Source organism: Mizuhopecten yessoensis, unplaced genomic scaffold, assembly GCF_002113885.1.
Source record: "Mizuhopecten yessoensis strain PY_sf001 unplaced genomic scaffold, ASM211388v2 scaffold4477, whole genome shotgun sequence".
NCBI classification, from domain to species: Eukaryota; Metazoa; Mollusca; class Bivalvia; order Pectinida; family Pectinidae; genus Mizuhopecten; species Mizuhopecten yessoensis.
In genome coordinates, this window is record NW_018405566.1 from 75771 (window position 1) to 88747 (window position 12977).

The 12977-nt window shown below is 38.5% G+C and overlaps 1 protein-coding gene across 2 annotated transcripts in view; it reads right to left on the reverse strand.

The window, feature by feature from the left end:
• Window positions 1-1283: 1283 nt before the first annotated feature.
• Window positions 1284-12977, reverse strand: part of LOC110449068 (nicastrin-like) — a 31972-nt gene continuing 20278 nt past the window's right edge. The window contains exons 16-17 of one of the 2 annotated variants that reach the window (XM_021495655.1): window positions 12090-12245; window positions 6251-6326 (exon numbers count right to left, since the gene is read on the reverse strand). In XM_021495655.1, coding sequence (XP_021351330.1) covers window positions 12111-12245 — 135 coding nt within the window. In that variant the 3' untranslated portion in view covers window positions 6251-6326; window positions 12090-12110. Of the gene's footprint in view, window positions 6327-12089; window positions 12246-12977 lie in introns of both variants that reach the window. The other variant, XM_021495656.1, reaches the window with a different exon arrangement.

A 12977-nucleotide genomic window follows, 5' to 3' on the forward strand; every position in this document is an offset into this window, starting at 1 on the left:
CAAGTTCAGCATGTTTTTTCACACCGTTTTAGAAATAAGTATTCCTAAATCAGAGTTATAGAGTTATATTTTTATAATATAATGTAAATATCACTCCTCCAAATCTTATTCTTTGATACACACTCATGACTTTTTAAATTTTATTTATTTCAGAGTTCATGAAATTTGAGTATCGACATACTCAAGTAAATAATTACATCTCATATATTTTTCAGTATTGCAAAAAAAAAAAATCAAAATCAAAAGCCTTCGGCAAGCATACACCTTACGTTACACAATTGACACGACATTGAATATTTAGACAATCTCATTTAAATCTAAGACAAAGTTATTACAGATATCATTTGTACTTGTTCTAATGCTCAAGTCAATGGCTAATACTAATGTCAACATAAATCAATAACACAAGCATACAATTACTCTCCTATTCATTACTTCTCTCTTCAATGATAAAAAAAGATCATTTATTAGCACTCATTTAACACATTTCATACTTGCCAACCCTCCCTATTTTGGAGGGAGACTCCCTAAATTTGAGCATTTTCAACCAGTGAATTAGCTTTAAAATTGCTTTTTTTTCTAAGATCTGATGATTTCAACTGTAAGAACAGCCCAAAAATGCCATTTAAAAGTGTTATTTTCCCCTCGGTAGTATATAAAAATGAAAATATAAACTTTATTTATTTTAGAACAATTATGAAAACTAGTTATTTCAACTTATATTAATCACTCTTGTTGGCCACATTTAGATGCTGCAAAGTAAAAACATATATACAATGTATACAGGTATGTACTACCTAGAGTAGTCGGGTGGTACAGTGGATATAGCCCACTTGCCTTTCACCAAGGCGGCGGGGTTTGATTCCCCGATCGGACGTGAAAAGGTAGTACATACCTGTATACATTGTATATATGTTTTTACTTTGCAGCACCTTCAATCTCTCCCATGGAAATTTCAAAAAGATGGCAAGTACGACATTATTCAAGATAACATTCAAAAACGTCTCTTATGTAACAACTCCAATTCAATAAAAATCTCTCACTCAATCACTCCAATGCATAAACTTTCCATTCAAAAAATATCTCATTCAAACAAATTCTCACTCAATTACTCTCATGCAAAATATTCACTCAAACAATAAATTGGACTCTCTATTCAAAAAATCTCTCATGTTAATAATCTCTTATGCAATTACTCCCTTACACAAAATTAATCTCATACAAAAAATCCCATTCAAAAATATCTCGTTCAATAAATTTCACATTATTTTAAGTGNATAGCTCACATTTACTGTTTAAGTCTGCAGTTTCGTCTTCAGTAAGCGTAATACCTAGAAGAACGTGTCTGGGAGAAGATGATCCAATATATAGATAGCTCACATTTACTGTTTAAGTCTGCAGTTTCGTCTTCAGTAAGCGTAATACCTAGAAGAACGTGTCTGGGAGAAGATGATCCAATATATAGATAGCTCACATTTACTGTTTAAGTCTGCAGTTTCGTCTTCAGTAAGCGTAATACCTAGAAGAACGTGTCTGGGAGAAGATGATCCAATATATAGATAGCTCACATTTACTGTTTAAGTCTGCAGTTTCGTCTTCAGTAAGCGTAATACCTAGAAGAACGTGTCTGGGAGAAGATGATCCAATATATAGATAGCTCACATTTACTGTTTAAGTCTGCAGTTTCGTCTTCAGTAAGCGTAATACCTAGAAGAACGTGTCTGGGAGAAGATGATCCAATATATAGATAGCTCACATTTACTGTTTAAGTCTGCAGTTTCGTCTTCAGTAAGCGTAATACCTAGAAGAACGTGTCTGGGAGAAGATGATCCAATATATAGATAGCTCACATTTACTGTTTAAGTCTGCAGTTTCGTCTTCAGTAAGCGTAATACCTAGAAGAACGTGTCTGGGAGAAGATGATCCAATATATAGATAGCTCACATTTACTGTTTAAGTCTGCAGTTTCGTCTTCAGTAAGCGTAATACCTAGAAGAACGTGTCTGGGAGAAGATGATCCAATATATAGATAGCTCACATTTACTGTTTAAGTCTGCAGTTTCGTCTTCAGTAAGCGTAATACCTAGAAGAACGTGTCTGGGAGAAGATGATCCAATATATAGATAGCTCACATTTACTGTTTAAGTCTGCAGTTTCGTCTTCAGTAAGCGTAATACCTAGAAGAACGTGTCTGGGAGAAGATGATCCAATATATAGATAGCTCACATTTACTGTTTAAGTCTGCAGTTTCGTCTTCAGTAAGCGTAATACCTAGAAGAACGTGTCTGGGAGAAGATGATCCAATATATAGATAGCTCACATTTACTGTTTAAGTCTGCAGTTTCGTCTTCAGTAAGCGTAATACCTAGAAGAACGTGTCTGGGAGAAGATGATCCAATATATAGATAGCTCACATTTACTGTTTAAGTCTGCAGTTTCGTCTTCAGTAAGCGTAATACCTAGAAGAACGTGTCTGGGAGAAGATGATCCAATATATAGATAGCTCACATTTACTGTTTAAGTCTGCAGTTTCGTCTTCAGTAAGCGTAATACCTAGAAGAACGTGTCTGGGAGAAGATGATCCAATATATAGATAGCTCACATTTACTGTTTAAGTCTGCAGTTTCGTCTTCAGTAAGCGTAATACCTAGAAGAACGTGTCTGGGAGAAGATGATCCAATATATAGATAGCTCACATTTACTGTTTAAGTCTGCAGTTTCGTCTTCAGTAAGCGTAATACCTAGAAGAACGTGTCTGGGAGAAGATGATCCAATATATAGATAGCTCACATTTACTGTTTAAGTCTGCAGTTTCGTCTTCAGTAAGCGTAATACCTAGAAGAACGTGTCTGGGAGAAGATGATCCAATATATAGATAGCTCACATTTACTGTTTAAGTCTGCAGTTTCGTCTTCAGTAAGCGTAATACCTAGAAGAACGTGTCTGGGAGAAGATGATCCAATATATAGATAGCTCACATTTACTGTTTAAGTCTGCAGTTTCGTCTTCAGTAAGCGTAATACCTAGAAGAACGTGTCTGGGAGAAGATGATCCAATATATAGATAGCTCACATTTACTGTTTAAGTCTGCAGTTTCGTCTTCAGTAAGCGTAATACCTAGAAGAACGTGTCTGGGAGAAGATGATCCAATATATAGATAGCTCACATTTACTGTTTAAGTCTGCAGTTTCGTCTTCAGTAAGCGTAATACCTAGAAGAACGTGTCTGGGAGAAGATGATCCAATATATAGATAGCTCACATTTACTGTTTAAGTCTGCAGTTTCGTCTTCAGTAAGCGTAATACCTAGAAGAACGTGTCTGGGAGAAGATGATCCAATATATAGATAGCTCACATTTACTGTTTAAGTCTGCAGTTTCGTCTTCAGTAAGCGTAATACCTAGAAGAACGTGTCTGGGAGAAGATGATCCAATATATAGATAGCTCACATTTACTGTTTAAGTCTGCAGTTTCGTCTTCAGTAAGCGTAATACCTAGAAGAACGTGTCTGGGAGAAGATGATCCAATATATAGATAGCTCACATTTACTGTTTAAGTCTGCAGTTTCGTCTTCAGTAAGCGTAATACCTAGAAGAACGTGTCTGGGAGAAGATGATCCAATATATAGATAGCTCACATTTACTGTTTAAGTCTGCAGTTTCGTCTTCAGTAAGCGTAATACCTAGAAGAACGTGTCTGGGAGAAGATGATCCAATATATAGATAGCTCACATTTACTGTTTAAGTCTGCAGTTTCGTCTTCAGTAAGCGTAATACCTAGAAGAACGTGTCTGGGAGAAGATGATCCAATATATAGATAGCTCACATTTACTGTTTAAGTCTGCAGTTTCGTCTTCAGTAAGCGTAATACCTAGAAGAACGTGTCTGGGAGAAGATGATCCAATATATAGATAGCTCACATTTACTGTTTAAGTCTGCAGTTTCGTCTTCAGTAAGCGTAATACCTAGAAGAACGTGTCTGGGAGAAGATGATCCAATATATAGATAGCTCACATTTACTGTTTAAGTCTGCAGTTTCGTCTTCAGTAAGCGTAATACCTAGAAGAACGTGTCTGGGAGAAGATGATCCAATATATAGATAGCTCACATTTACTGTTTAAGTCTGCAGTTTCGTCTTCAGTAAGCGTAATACCTAGAAGAACGTGTCTGGGAGAAGATGATCCAATATATAGATAGCTCACATTTACTGTTTAAGTCTGCAGTTTCGTCTTCAGTAAGCGTAATACCTAGAAGAACGTGTCTGGGAGAAGATGATCCAATATATAGATAGCTCACATTTACTGTTTAAGTCTGCAGTTTCGTCTTCAGTAAGCGTAATACCTAGAAGAACGTGTCTGGGAGAAGATGATCCAATATATAGATAGCTCACATTTACTGTTTAAGTCTGCAGTTTCGTCTTCAGTAAGCGTAATACCTAGAAGAACGTGTCTGGGAGAAGATGATCCAATATATAGATAGCTCACATTTACTGTTTAAGTCTGCAGTTTCGTCTTCAGTAAGCGTAATACCTAGAAGAACGTGTCTGGGAGAAGATGATCCAATATATAGATAGCTCACATTTACTGTTTAAGTCTGCAGTTTCGTCTTCAGTAAGCGTAATACCTAGAAGAACGTGTCTGGGAGAAGATGATCCAATATATAGATAGCTCACATTTACTGTTTAAGTCTGCAGTTTCGTCTTCAGTAAGCGTAATACCTAGAAGAACGTGTCTGGGAGAAGATGATCCAATATATAGATAGCTCACATTTACTGTTTAAGTCTGCAGTTTCGTCTTCAGTAAGCGTAATACCTAGAAGAACGTGTCTGGGAGAAGATGATCCAATATATAGATAGCTCACATTTACTGTTTAAGTCTGCAGTTTCGTCTTCAGTAAGCGTAATACCTAGAAGAACGTGTCTGGGAGAAGATGATCCAATATATAGATAGCTCACATTTACTGTTTAAGTCTGCAGTTTCGTCTTCAGTAAGCGTAATACCTAGAAGAACGTGTCTGGGAGAAGATGATCCAATATATAGATAGCTCACATTTACTGTTTAAGTCTGCAGTTTCGTCTTCAGTAAGCGTAATACCTAGAAGAACGTGTCTGGGAGAAGATGATCCAATATATAGATAGCTCACATTTACTGTTTAAGTCTGCAGTTTCGTCTTCAGTAAGCGTAATACCTAGAAGAACGTGTCTGGGAGAAGATGATCCAATATATAGATAGCTCACATTTACTGTTTAAGTCTGCAGTTTCGTCTTCAGTAAGCGTAATACCTAGAAGAACGTGTCTGGGAGAAGATGATCCAATATATAGATAGCTCACATTTACTGTTTAAGTCTGCAGTTTCGTCTTCAGTAAGCGTAATACCTAGAAGAACGTGTCTGGGAGAAGATGATCCAATATATAGATAGCTCACATTTACTGTTTAAGTCTGCAGTTTCGTCTTCAGTAAGCGTAATACCTAGAAGAACGTGTCTGGGAGAAGATGATCCAATATATAGATAGCTCACATTTACTGTTTAAGTCTGCAGTTTCGTCTTCAGTAAGCGTAATACCTAGAAGAACGTGTCTGGGAGAAGATGATCCAATATATAGATAGCTCACATTTACTGTTTAAGTCTGCAGTTTCGTCTTCAGTAAGCGTAATACCTAGAAGAACGTGTCTGGGAGAAGATGATCCAATATATAGATAGCTCACATTTACTGTTTAAGTCTGCAGTTTCGTCTTCAGTAAGCGTAATACCTAGAAGAACGTGTCTGGGAGAAGATGATCCAATATATAGATAGCTCACATTTACTGTTTAAGTCTGCAGTTTCGTCTTCAGTAAGCGTAATACCTAGAAGAACGTGTCTGGGAGAAGATGATCCAATATATAGATAGCTCACATTTACTGTTTAAGTCTGCAGTTTCGTCTTCAGTAAGCGTAATACCTAGAAGAACGTGTCTGGGAGAAGATGATCCAATATATAGATAGCTCACATTTACTGTTTAAGTCTGCAGTTTCGTCTTCAGTAAGCGTAATACCTAGAAGAACGTGTCTGGGAGAAGATGATCCAATATATAGATAGCTCACATTTACTGTTTAAGTCTGCAGTTTCGTCTTCAGTAAGCGTAATACCTAGAAGAACGTGTCTGGGAGAAGATGATCCAATATATAGATAGCTCACATTTACTGTTTAAGTCTGCAGTTTCGTCCTCAGTAAGCGTAATACCTAGAAGAACGTGTCTGGGAGAAGATGATTCCGGCCCTGGTGTGGATGAAGTATCCCAGCAGCAGGAAGATCAGAGTAAGGACAACTCCTGTAGCTAAGATGATTGTCTGAAAAATATATCAAAGTCATTATATTAACGAACAGTATATCAATTAACTGTAGAATTAAATAGACAGACTATTCGAGGTGTACACTGCACTAAAATACAACTGTATCAATTGGTAAACATAATAATTTCCTGTTCTACACATATGGTGCTTCAAAATGCTTATTATTCATGTACACGTACCTTCATCCAAGCTGACCTATTGTAAAGCCATCCAAGAATCTTAATGCCGATCCTATATCTTAGGGCCTATAGATGCATAGCCTATCATTCAGCCTAATATTAGCCTTTTGTAAAGCCTAGCCTAGCAAAGGGCCTATTGGTGCTTAGGGAAATAGAATTTCCATAATAGAAGAGCTATTTTTTATTATTACATGCTTAACACATTCACCCCTGAAAACACATTTGAACTCTTCCAATTCAAAAGTTGGAATAGTTCATTATGAAATTTCAGGGGTCAATGAGTTAAAGGCTCATAAAGACAGGACAGGTCATTAGTGAATCTTAAATCAATTAACCCTGACATCTTTCCAATTTTTGTTATGCTTAAAAATTGGTTTAACTTAAATTGCAAATACTGTCTCAAAGACAGTTGAATTATGATCTTTGATTAAATATTTACTTACAATATGTTGACATTTTGGGAATGAATTGCTTAATAATTTCATTTTAGGAAACTGAAGATTTTGTAATTCTGTAAATAATTGTTCAGAGAGCCTTTGAGGAAATTAGAAAAGTGAACATTAATTAATTTTTATTTATATCTTAGAAAATAAAAATCTTATGAAACGAGGAAACTGAATGTTTGATAGCGATTTTATAGCTCTACAAAATAAACGTTTACATAGTGACAACCATCTACTTAAGTATAAAACACCACCTGATGATACACTAGATCTTTATTAGTCCAGCGTCGTTAAAATAAACGTTTCGGGTTATTGGAAGGTCTGTGTATAAGGTAAACATTAACAAGGAAATCTGTGTAACTTGGTTCTCCTGGTTAAAACAGCAGCATTTACTATATCCTGGAAAAATCAACCAATTAGCTTTGAGGAAGTTCGTGCCTACATGTTCAAAATTAAAACATAAATAAAATGTGTGTATTTACCCCCTAGAGCCGAAATCACCCTTTAGGATTACAATGTACTTATTTTTAGTTGATCTTACAGATGAGATCATTAGATCTTAGAATAAAGGAATAGTTTAGAAAACTCTGGCTGAAACTACCAAATTTAAGGGTCCAAAATTGGAAGTCTTCCTCCTAAATAGGGAGAGTTGGCAAGTATGCATGTTACTCCATTTAAATCATTCACCCCTGAAGACACATTTGAACTCTTCCAATTCAAAGGTTGGAATAGTTCATTATGAAATTTCAGGGGTGAATGAGTAAAATCACACAGAATAGGGTACTAAATGCAAAAAAAATAAAAAAAATCATTCAAATCACTTTAGTACTGTTCCTCTGTTTGAACAATTTGTTAACAAACAAAAACTCTTAAAAGATAATGTTGCTGAAAGATGGACAGATACACAGACATACGAACAGCTAATATATACATATATCCTCTCTATTTCATAACTACAGCATCAAAGAGCAATGTTCAGAACAACATAACAGATCATGGCGCCTCTATCCTTGTTCAATACACACCGGTCTGCATCATTTTAAAACTTATATTTAACCCTTTCACCACTGTAGGCCATAATGGACTGATCCAGATCAATGCATGGTGGAGTTTATTAAAGTTACATAGGGGTGAAAGGGATGAGCTTAAACATTTTCATTATGCTAGAACATACAAAGATTGTCAGACTGTAATCATCACCTTTTAGGGAAGCTCTGTCTACAATGTGTCGGCCAATCAGAATCAAGTACTTGTACCCTTATATAACCCTTTCACCACTGTGGACCATAATGGACTCCTCCAGATCAATGTATGGTAGAGTTTACTAAAGCTACATAGGGGTGAAAGGAATTATACACAGATTATATATTTGCCTTCTAACTTGATCTGAGTACTTCAATATTATTTAAGCCTTAGGCGTACCCTAATAAATATGTTTTTATGTTTACACTGTCTTGCACTTTTTTCCAAATTAATTCAATATTTCTTATCAAACAATTTCAAAATAATATCTCAAACCCAAACCAGGGCTAGAAATTGATTTTAACTCATTCACCCCTGAAATTTCAAAATGAACTATTCCAACCTTTGATTTGGAAGAATTAAAATGTGTCTTCAGGGGTGAATGAGTTAACACCACTTATTAGTCACGCTGGTTGATTTTGATTTTTTTCTAGTCTATGTGCAAATTTCACCAAGTAACCACAATATTATTCAACATGGTATCCGTAAAACCAAATTGTGACTAGTCAATTGGGCCAGCAGTGTTTAGAACCACTAGTCCAGTTGGAGATTTCACTAGTCTCAGACTAGCAGGCTACTGTTAATGTCTGGTCCTCCAAACATATAAAGGGTAAAAGATTAATTAGTTAAATTCTGTTGTGCCACACTAGTATACCATCACTTAGGTCATTCACCCGTGAAATTTCAAAATGAACTATTTCAACCTTTGAATTGGAAGAGTTCAAATGTGTCTTAAGGGGTGAATGAGTTAATGCATAAGACGTTTCCGAAACCCAAATTCACACTAAAAGGCAAAAAATAGGTTGCAAAATAAAGGTCATCTAGTATAAGAAAAAAAGATAATCAATATGAAAATGCATATGACAGAAACATTTACAGAAATATTGTTAACAATTTAAAGATAAAATATTTAAGACAAAAAATATTATTGGTTCTTAAAAACAAGATAAAATGTGACTAGTTAAATAGGTCAGGAAATTGTCAGCCACCATTAAAGTTACCGGGTATTTATATTGATGGTACACTGAGAATCATTATCCGTACTATTTCACCACTGTAGACCACTATGGACTCATCCATATCCATGCATGGTAGAGTCTACTAAAGTTACATAGGGGTGAAAAGAGTTAAAATTGTTGTTGTTTCCTTTTTATTTTATTGCTATTGAAACTGATCACAACATGCAGGTACCGGTAAACAATTTTTTAGCAGATATTTTAAAATAATTTTCACAAAAAATGGATTTTACACAAAATAAGCCAATTAAAGTATTTTAACGACAAAACTCTGACCATCGTTAAGCATGTACAAGGTATTCACAATTTTTTTTTTTTTAGTTCACCAATCATCAAAAAAATTGACAAATTAAATGATATTCATTCAAACCAAACATAAATCAGAGTAGGCAAAAGTCAGAAAAATGATGCTCAGTCATGCTAAATCAGATGAAAGGTCATGCGCTAAACATTATACAATCTCAAGCTGAAGATATCAGATCCAGTTAAACAAACGTCTGTGTATGTTGAAGATCACAGTCAAAGAATAAGTATCAAAACTGGCAACACATGCTATGATTCTGTGTATGGTATGATTTATATATCTATATAATGACACTCAGGAAATGGCGGGGAGGGGCGTGGGTGGATGGGGAGTATTGAGGGTAGAGGGGTGTGGGTGGGCAGGCGAGTATTGAGTGTAGAGGGGCGTGGGTGGATGGGGGAGTATTGAGGGTAGAGGGGTGTGGGTGGGGAAGTATTGAGGGAAGAGGGGCGTGGGTGGGGGAGTATTGAGGGTAACAGGGTGTGGGTGGGGGAGTATTGAGGGTAGAGGGGTGTGGGTGGGTGGAGGTGTATTGAGGGTAGAGGGGTGTGGGTGAGAGAGTATTGAGGGTAGAGGGGTGTGGGTGGGGAAGTATTGAGGGAAGAGGGGCGTGGGCGGCGAGTATTGAGGGTAGAGGGGTGTGGGTGGGTGTGGGAGTATTGAGGGTAGAGGGGTGTGGGTGAGAGAGTATTGAGGGTAGAGGGGTGTGGGTGGGGAAGTATTGAGGGTAGAGGGGTGTGGGTGGGGAAGTATTGAGGGTAGAGGGGTGTGGGTGGGTGTGGGAGTATTGAGGGGAGAGGGGTGTGGGTGAGAGAGTATTGAGGGTGGAGGGGTGTGGGTGGGGAAGTATTGAGGGTAGAGGGGTGTGGGTGGGTGTGGGAGTATTGAGGGGAGAGGGGTGTGGGTGAGAGAGTATTGAGGGTGGAGGGGTGTGGGTGGGGAAGTATTGAGGGTAGAGGGGTGTGGGTGGGGAAGTATTGAGGGTAGAGGGGTGTGGGTGGGGAAGTATTGAGGGTAGAGGGGTGTGGGTGGGTGGGGGTGTATTGAGGGTAGAGGGGTGTGGGTGGGAGAGTATTTAGGGGTGTGGGTGGGGGAGTATTGAGGGTAGATGGGTGTGGGTGGGGGAGTATTAAGGGTAGCGGGGTGTGGGCGGGGGAGTATTGAGGGTAGAGGGGCGTGGGTGGGGGAGTATTGAGGGTAGAGGGGTGTGGGTGGGTGTGGGAGTATTGAGGGGAGAGGGGTGTGGGTGAGAGAGTATTGAGGGTAGAGGGGTGTGGGTGGGAGAGTATTTAGGGGTGTGGGTGGGGGAGTATTGAGGGTAGAGGGGTGTGGGTGGGTGTGGGAGTATTGAGGGGAGAGGGGTGTGGGTGAGAGAGTATTGAGGGTAGAGGGGTGTGGGTGGGTGTGGGAGTATTGAGGGGAGAGGGGTGTGGGTGAGAGAGTATTGAGGGTGGAGGGGTGTGGGTGGGGAAGTATTGAGGGTAGAGGGGTGTGGGTGAGAGAGTATTGAGGGTAGAGGGGGGTGGGTGGGGAAGTATTGAGGGAAGAGGGGGGTGGGCGGCGAGTATTGAGGGTAGAGGGGTGTGGGTGGGGAAGTATTGAGGGTAGAGGGGTGTGGGTGGGGGTGGGAGTATTGAGGGTAGAGGGGTGTGGGGGGGTGGAGGTGTATTGAGGGTAGAGGGGTGTGGGTGAGAGAGGATTGAGGGTAGAGGGGTGTGGGTGGGGAAGTATTGAGGGTAGAGGGGTGTGGGTGGGGAAGTATTGAGGGTAGAGGGGTGTGGGTGGGGAAGTATTGAGGGAAGAGGGGCGTGGGCGGCGAGTATTGAGGGTAGAGGGGTGTGGGGGGGTGGAGGTGTATTGAGGGTAGAGGGGTGTGGGTGAGAGAGGATTGAGGGTAGAGGGGTGTGGGTGGGGAAGTATTGAGGGTAGAGGGGTGTGGGTGGGGAAGTAGTGAGGGCAGAGGGGTGTGGGTGGGTGGGGGAGTAGTGAGGGCAGAGGGGTTAACATTGGGGGATTTGGGATGGGACAATTCACACCACTCCATACTAATGACACATGATATAGCCGTGATCCCCTGACAGAGCCCGCCACCCTATACTAGGAAATCAGGGTGGATTTTACATGACAGTTATTGATAGATCCAGTTTCCACCTCATAAAGGTGCTGTGCTTGTGCTAAAGATCATGATCATGCTACCATTTTAGAATATCATCTCTATAGCAACTATTTGTTTAACAGATTTTGATGTCTTTTTAAAAAAAATAGTAACAGTGACCTGACCTTGGGCGCAGCCCCCTTAGTGAGTCTTGCTTTGTAGAGGTTTGACACAAGTCATAGAAGTTAAACAGGATGATAGATTAGAAGTTACAGTAAGATTTCAGCCAAGCAAACCCTAGCTCTGGTCTCCTCTACCCTGGAGGTGTTGGCATATAGCTAGCATTTAGGATATTAAACTATGGAAAGTGTAACTTTCAAGAGGAACACATTTTTTTTTCAAAAGCTTTACTGCCAAGACCTATGGAAGCCTGAATAACGCTGGGAAAGGTTTCAAGAAAACTTGTAAGAAAAAAACACACCTCAATTTTTATGTTTTGTTCTCAAATTCTTGTGTTTTCTGTTGGAGGGTCAGAATTCTGGAATGTCTTAAACAATATGGAGGACTTCTTGTTGATGAAATAGGTAACGGCCAATGAAATGATTAGAATGGCCAAACCAGAGCACAGTAGCGCCACCTGGAATTTAAACAGTGAGTGGAAAAGAAGGTGCAAAATAAACAATATCACAGATCGTGCTAACAATTAAACGTGCCAAACCACAGGTTTCAGTGTCAGAGACAAGGCAGATACAGGATACACTGTAAACACAATAACTATAATGTAGGGCACACATATCGCAATATACACAATCTGATGTGTTTTGAAGCGTGTTGGCAAAATGTCTACTATGACAAAATACCAGTTAATGCAAAACATTAAAATTAATCAGATATTATTTTCAAGCAGATTTTTGATATTTGAATTAGATGTTGATCAAACAGAATTCCCACACAAGCACTTAAAATTAATCTTTTCCTTAATAATTAGTAAAAAAAAGTATTAAGCAGGAAAATATGAACTGTTCACAAGCAGAGAAAGGCTAGTTCACAAAACAAACCGTGCCTGAACAGAACTTGTAAACAGTTTTGATGTAAAATATTAAGTTTTAATTCTCAGCTTCAAAATACACATTCATACACATTTATGCAGTAGAAGATGTACAGTTTCTTTGTCAGTATGAAAACTCAGAAATCTCTAAATAATTGAATAATCAAATCATTTAAATAATTGAAATGAAAACCTATTGATTTTTGTTCTTCAGACTACAGGAAAGGCTATGAATGTTGTTTTGTTTTCATGAAAATACAGTTGGAAACTAAGGAAACTCCAATATTTCTATTATATACGAAAACAACACTCATACTTGCC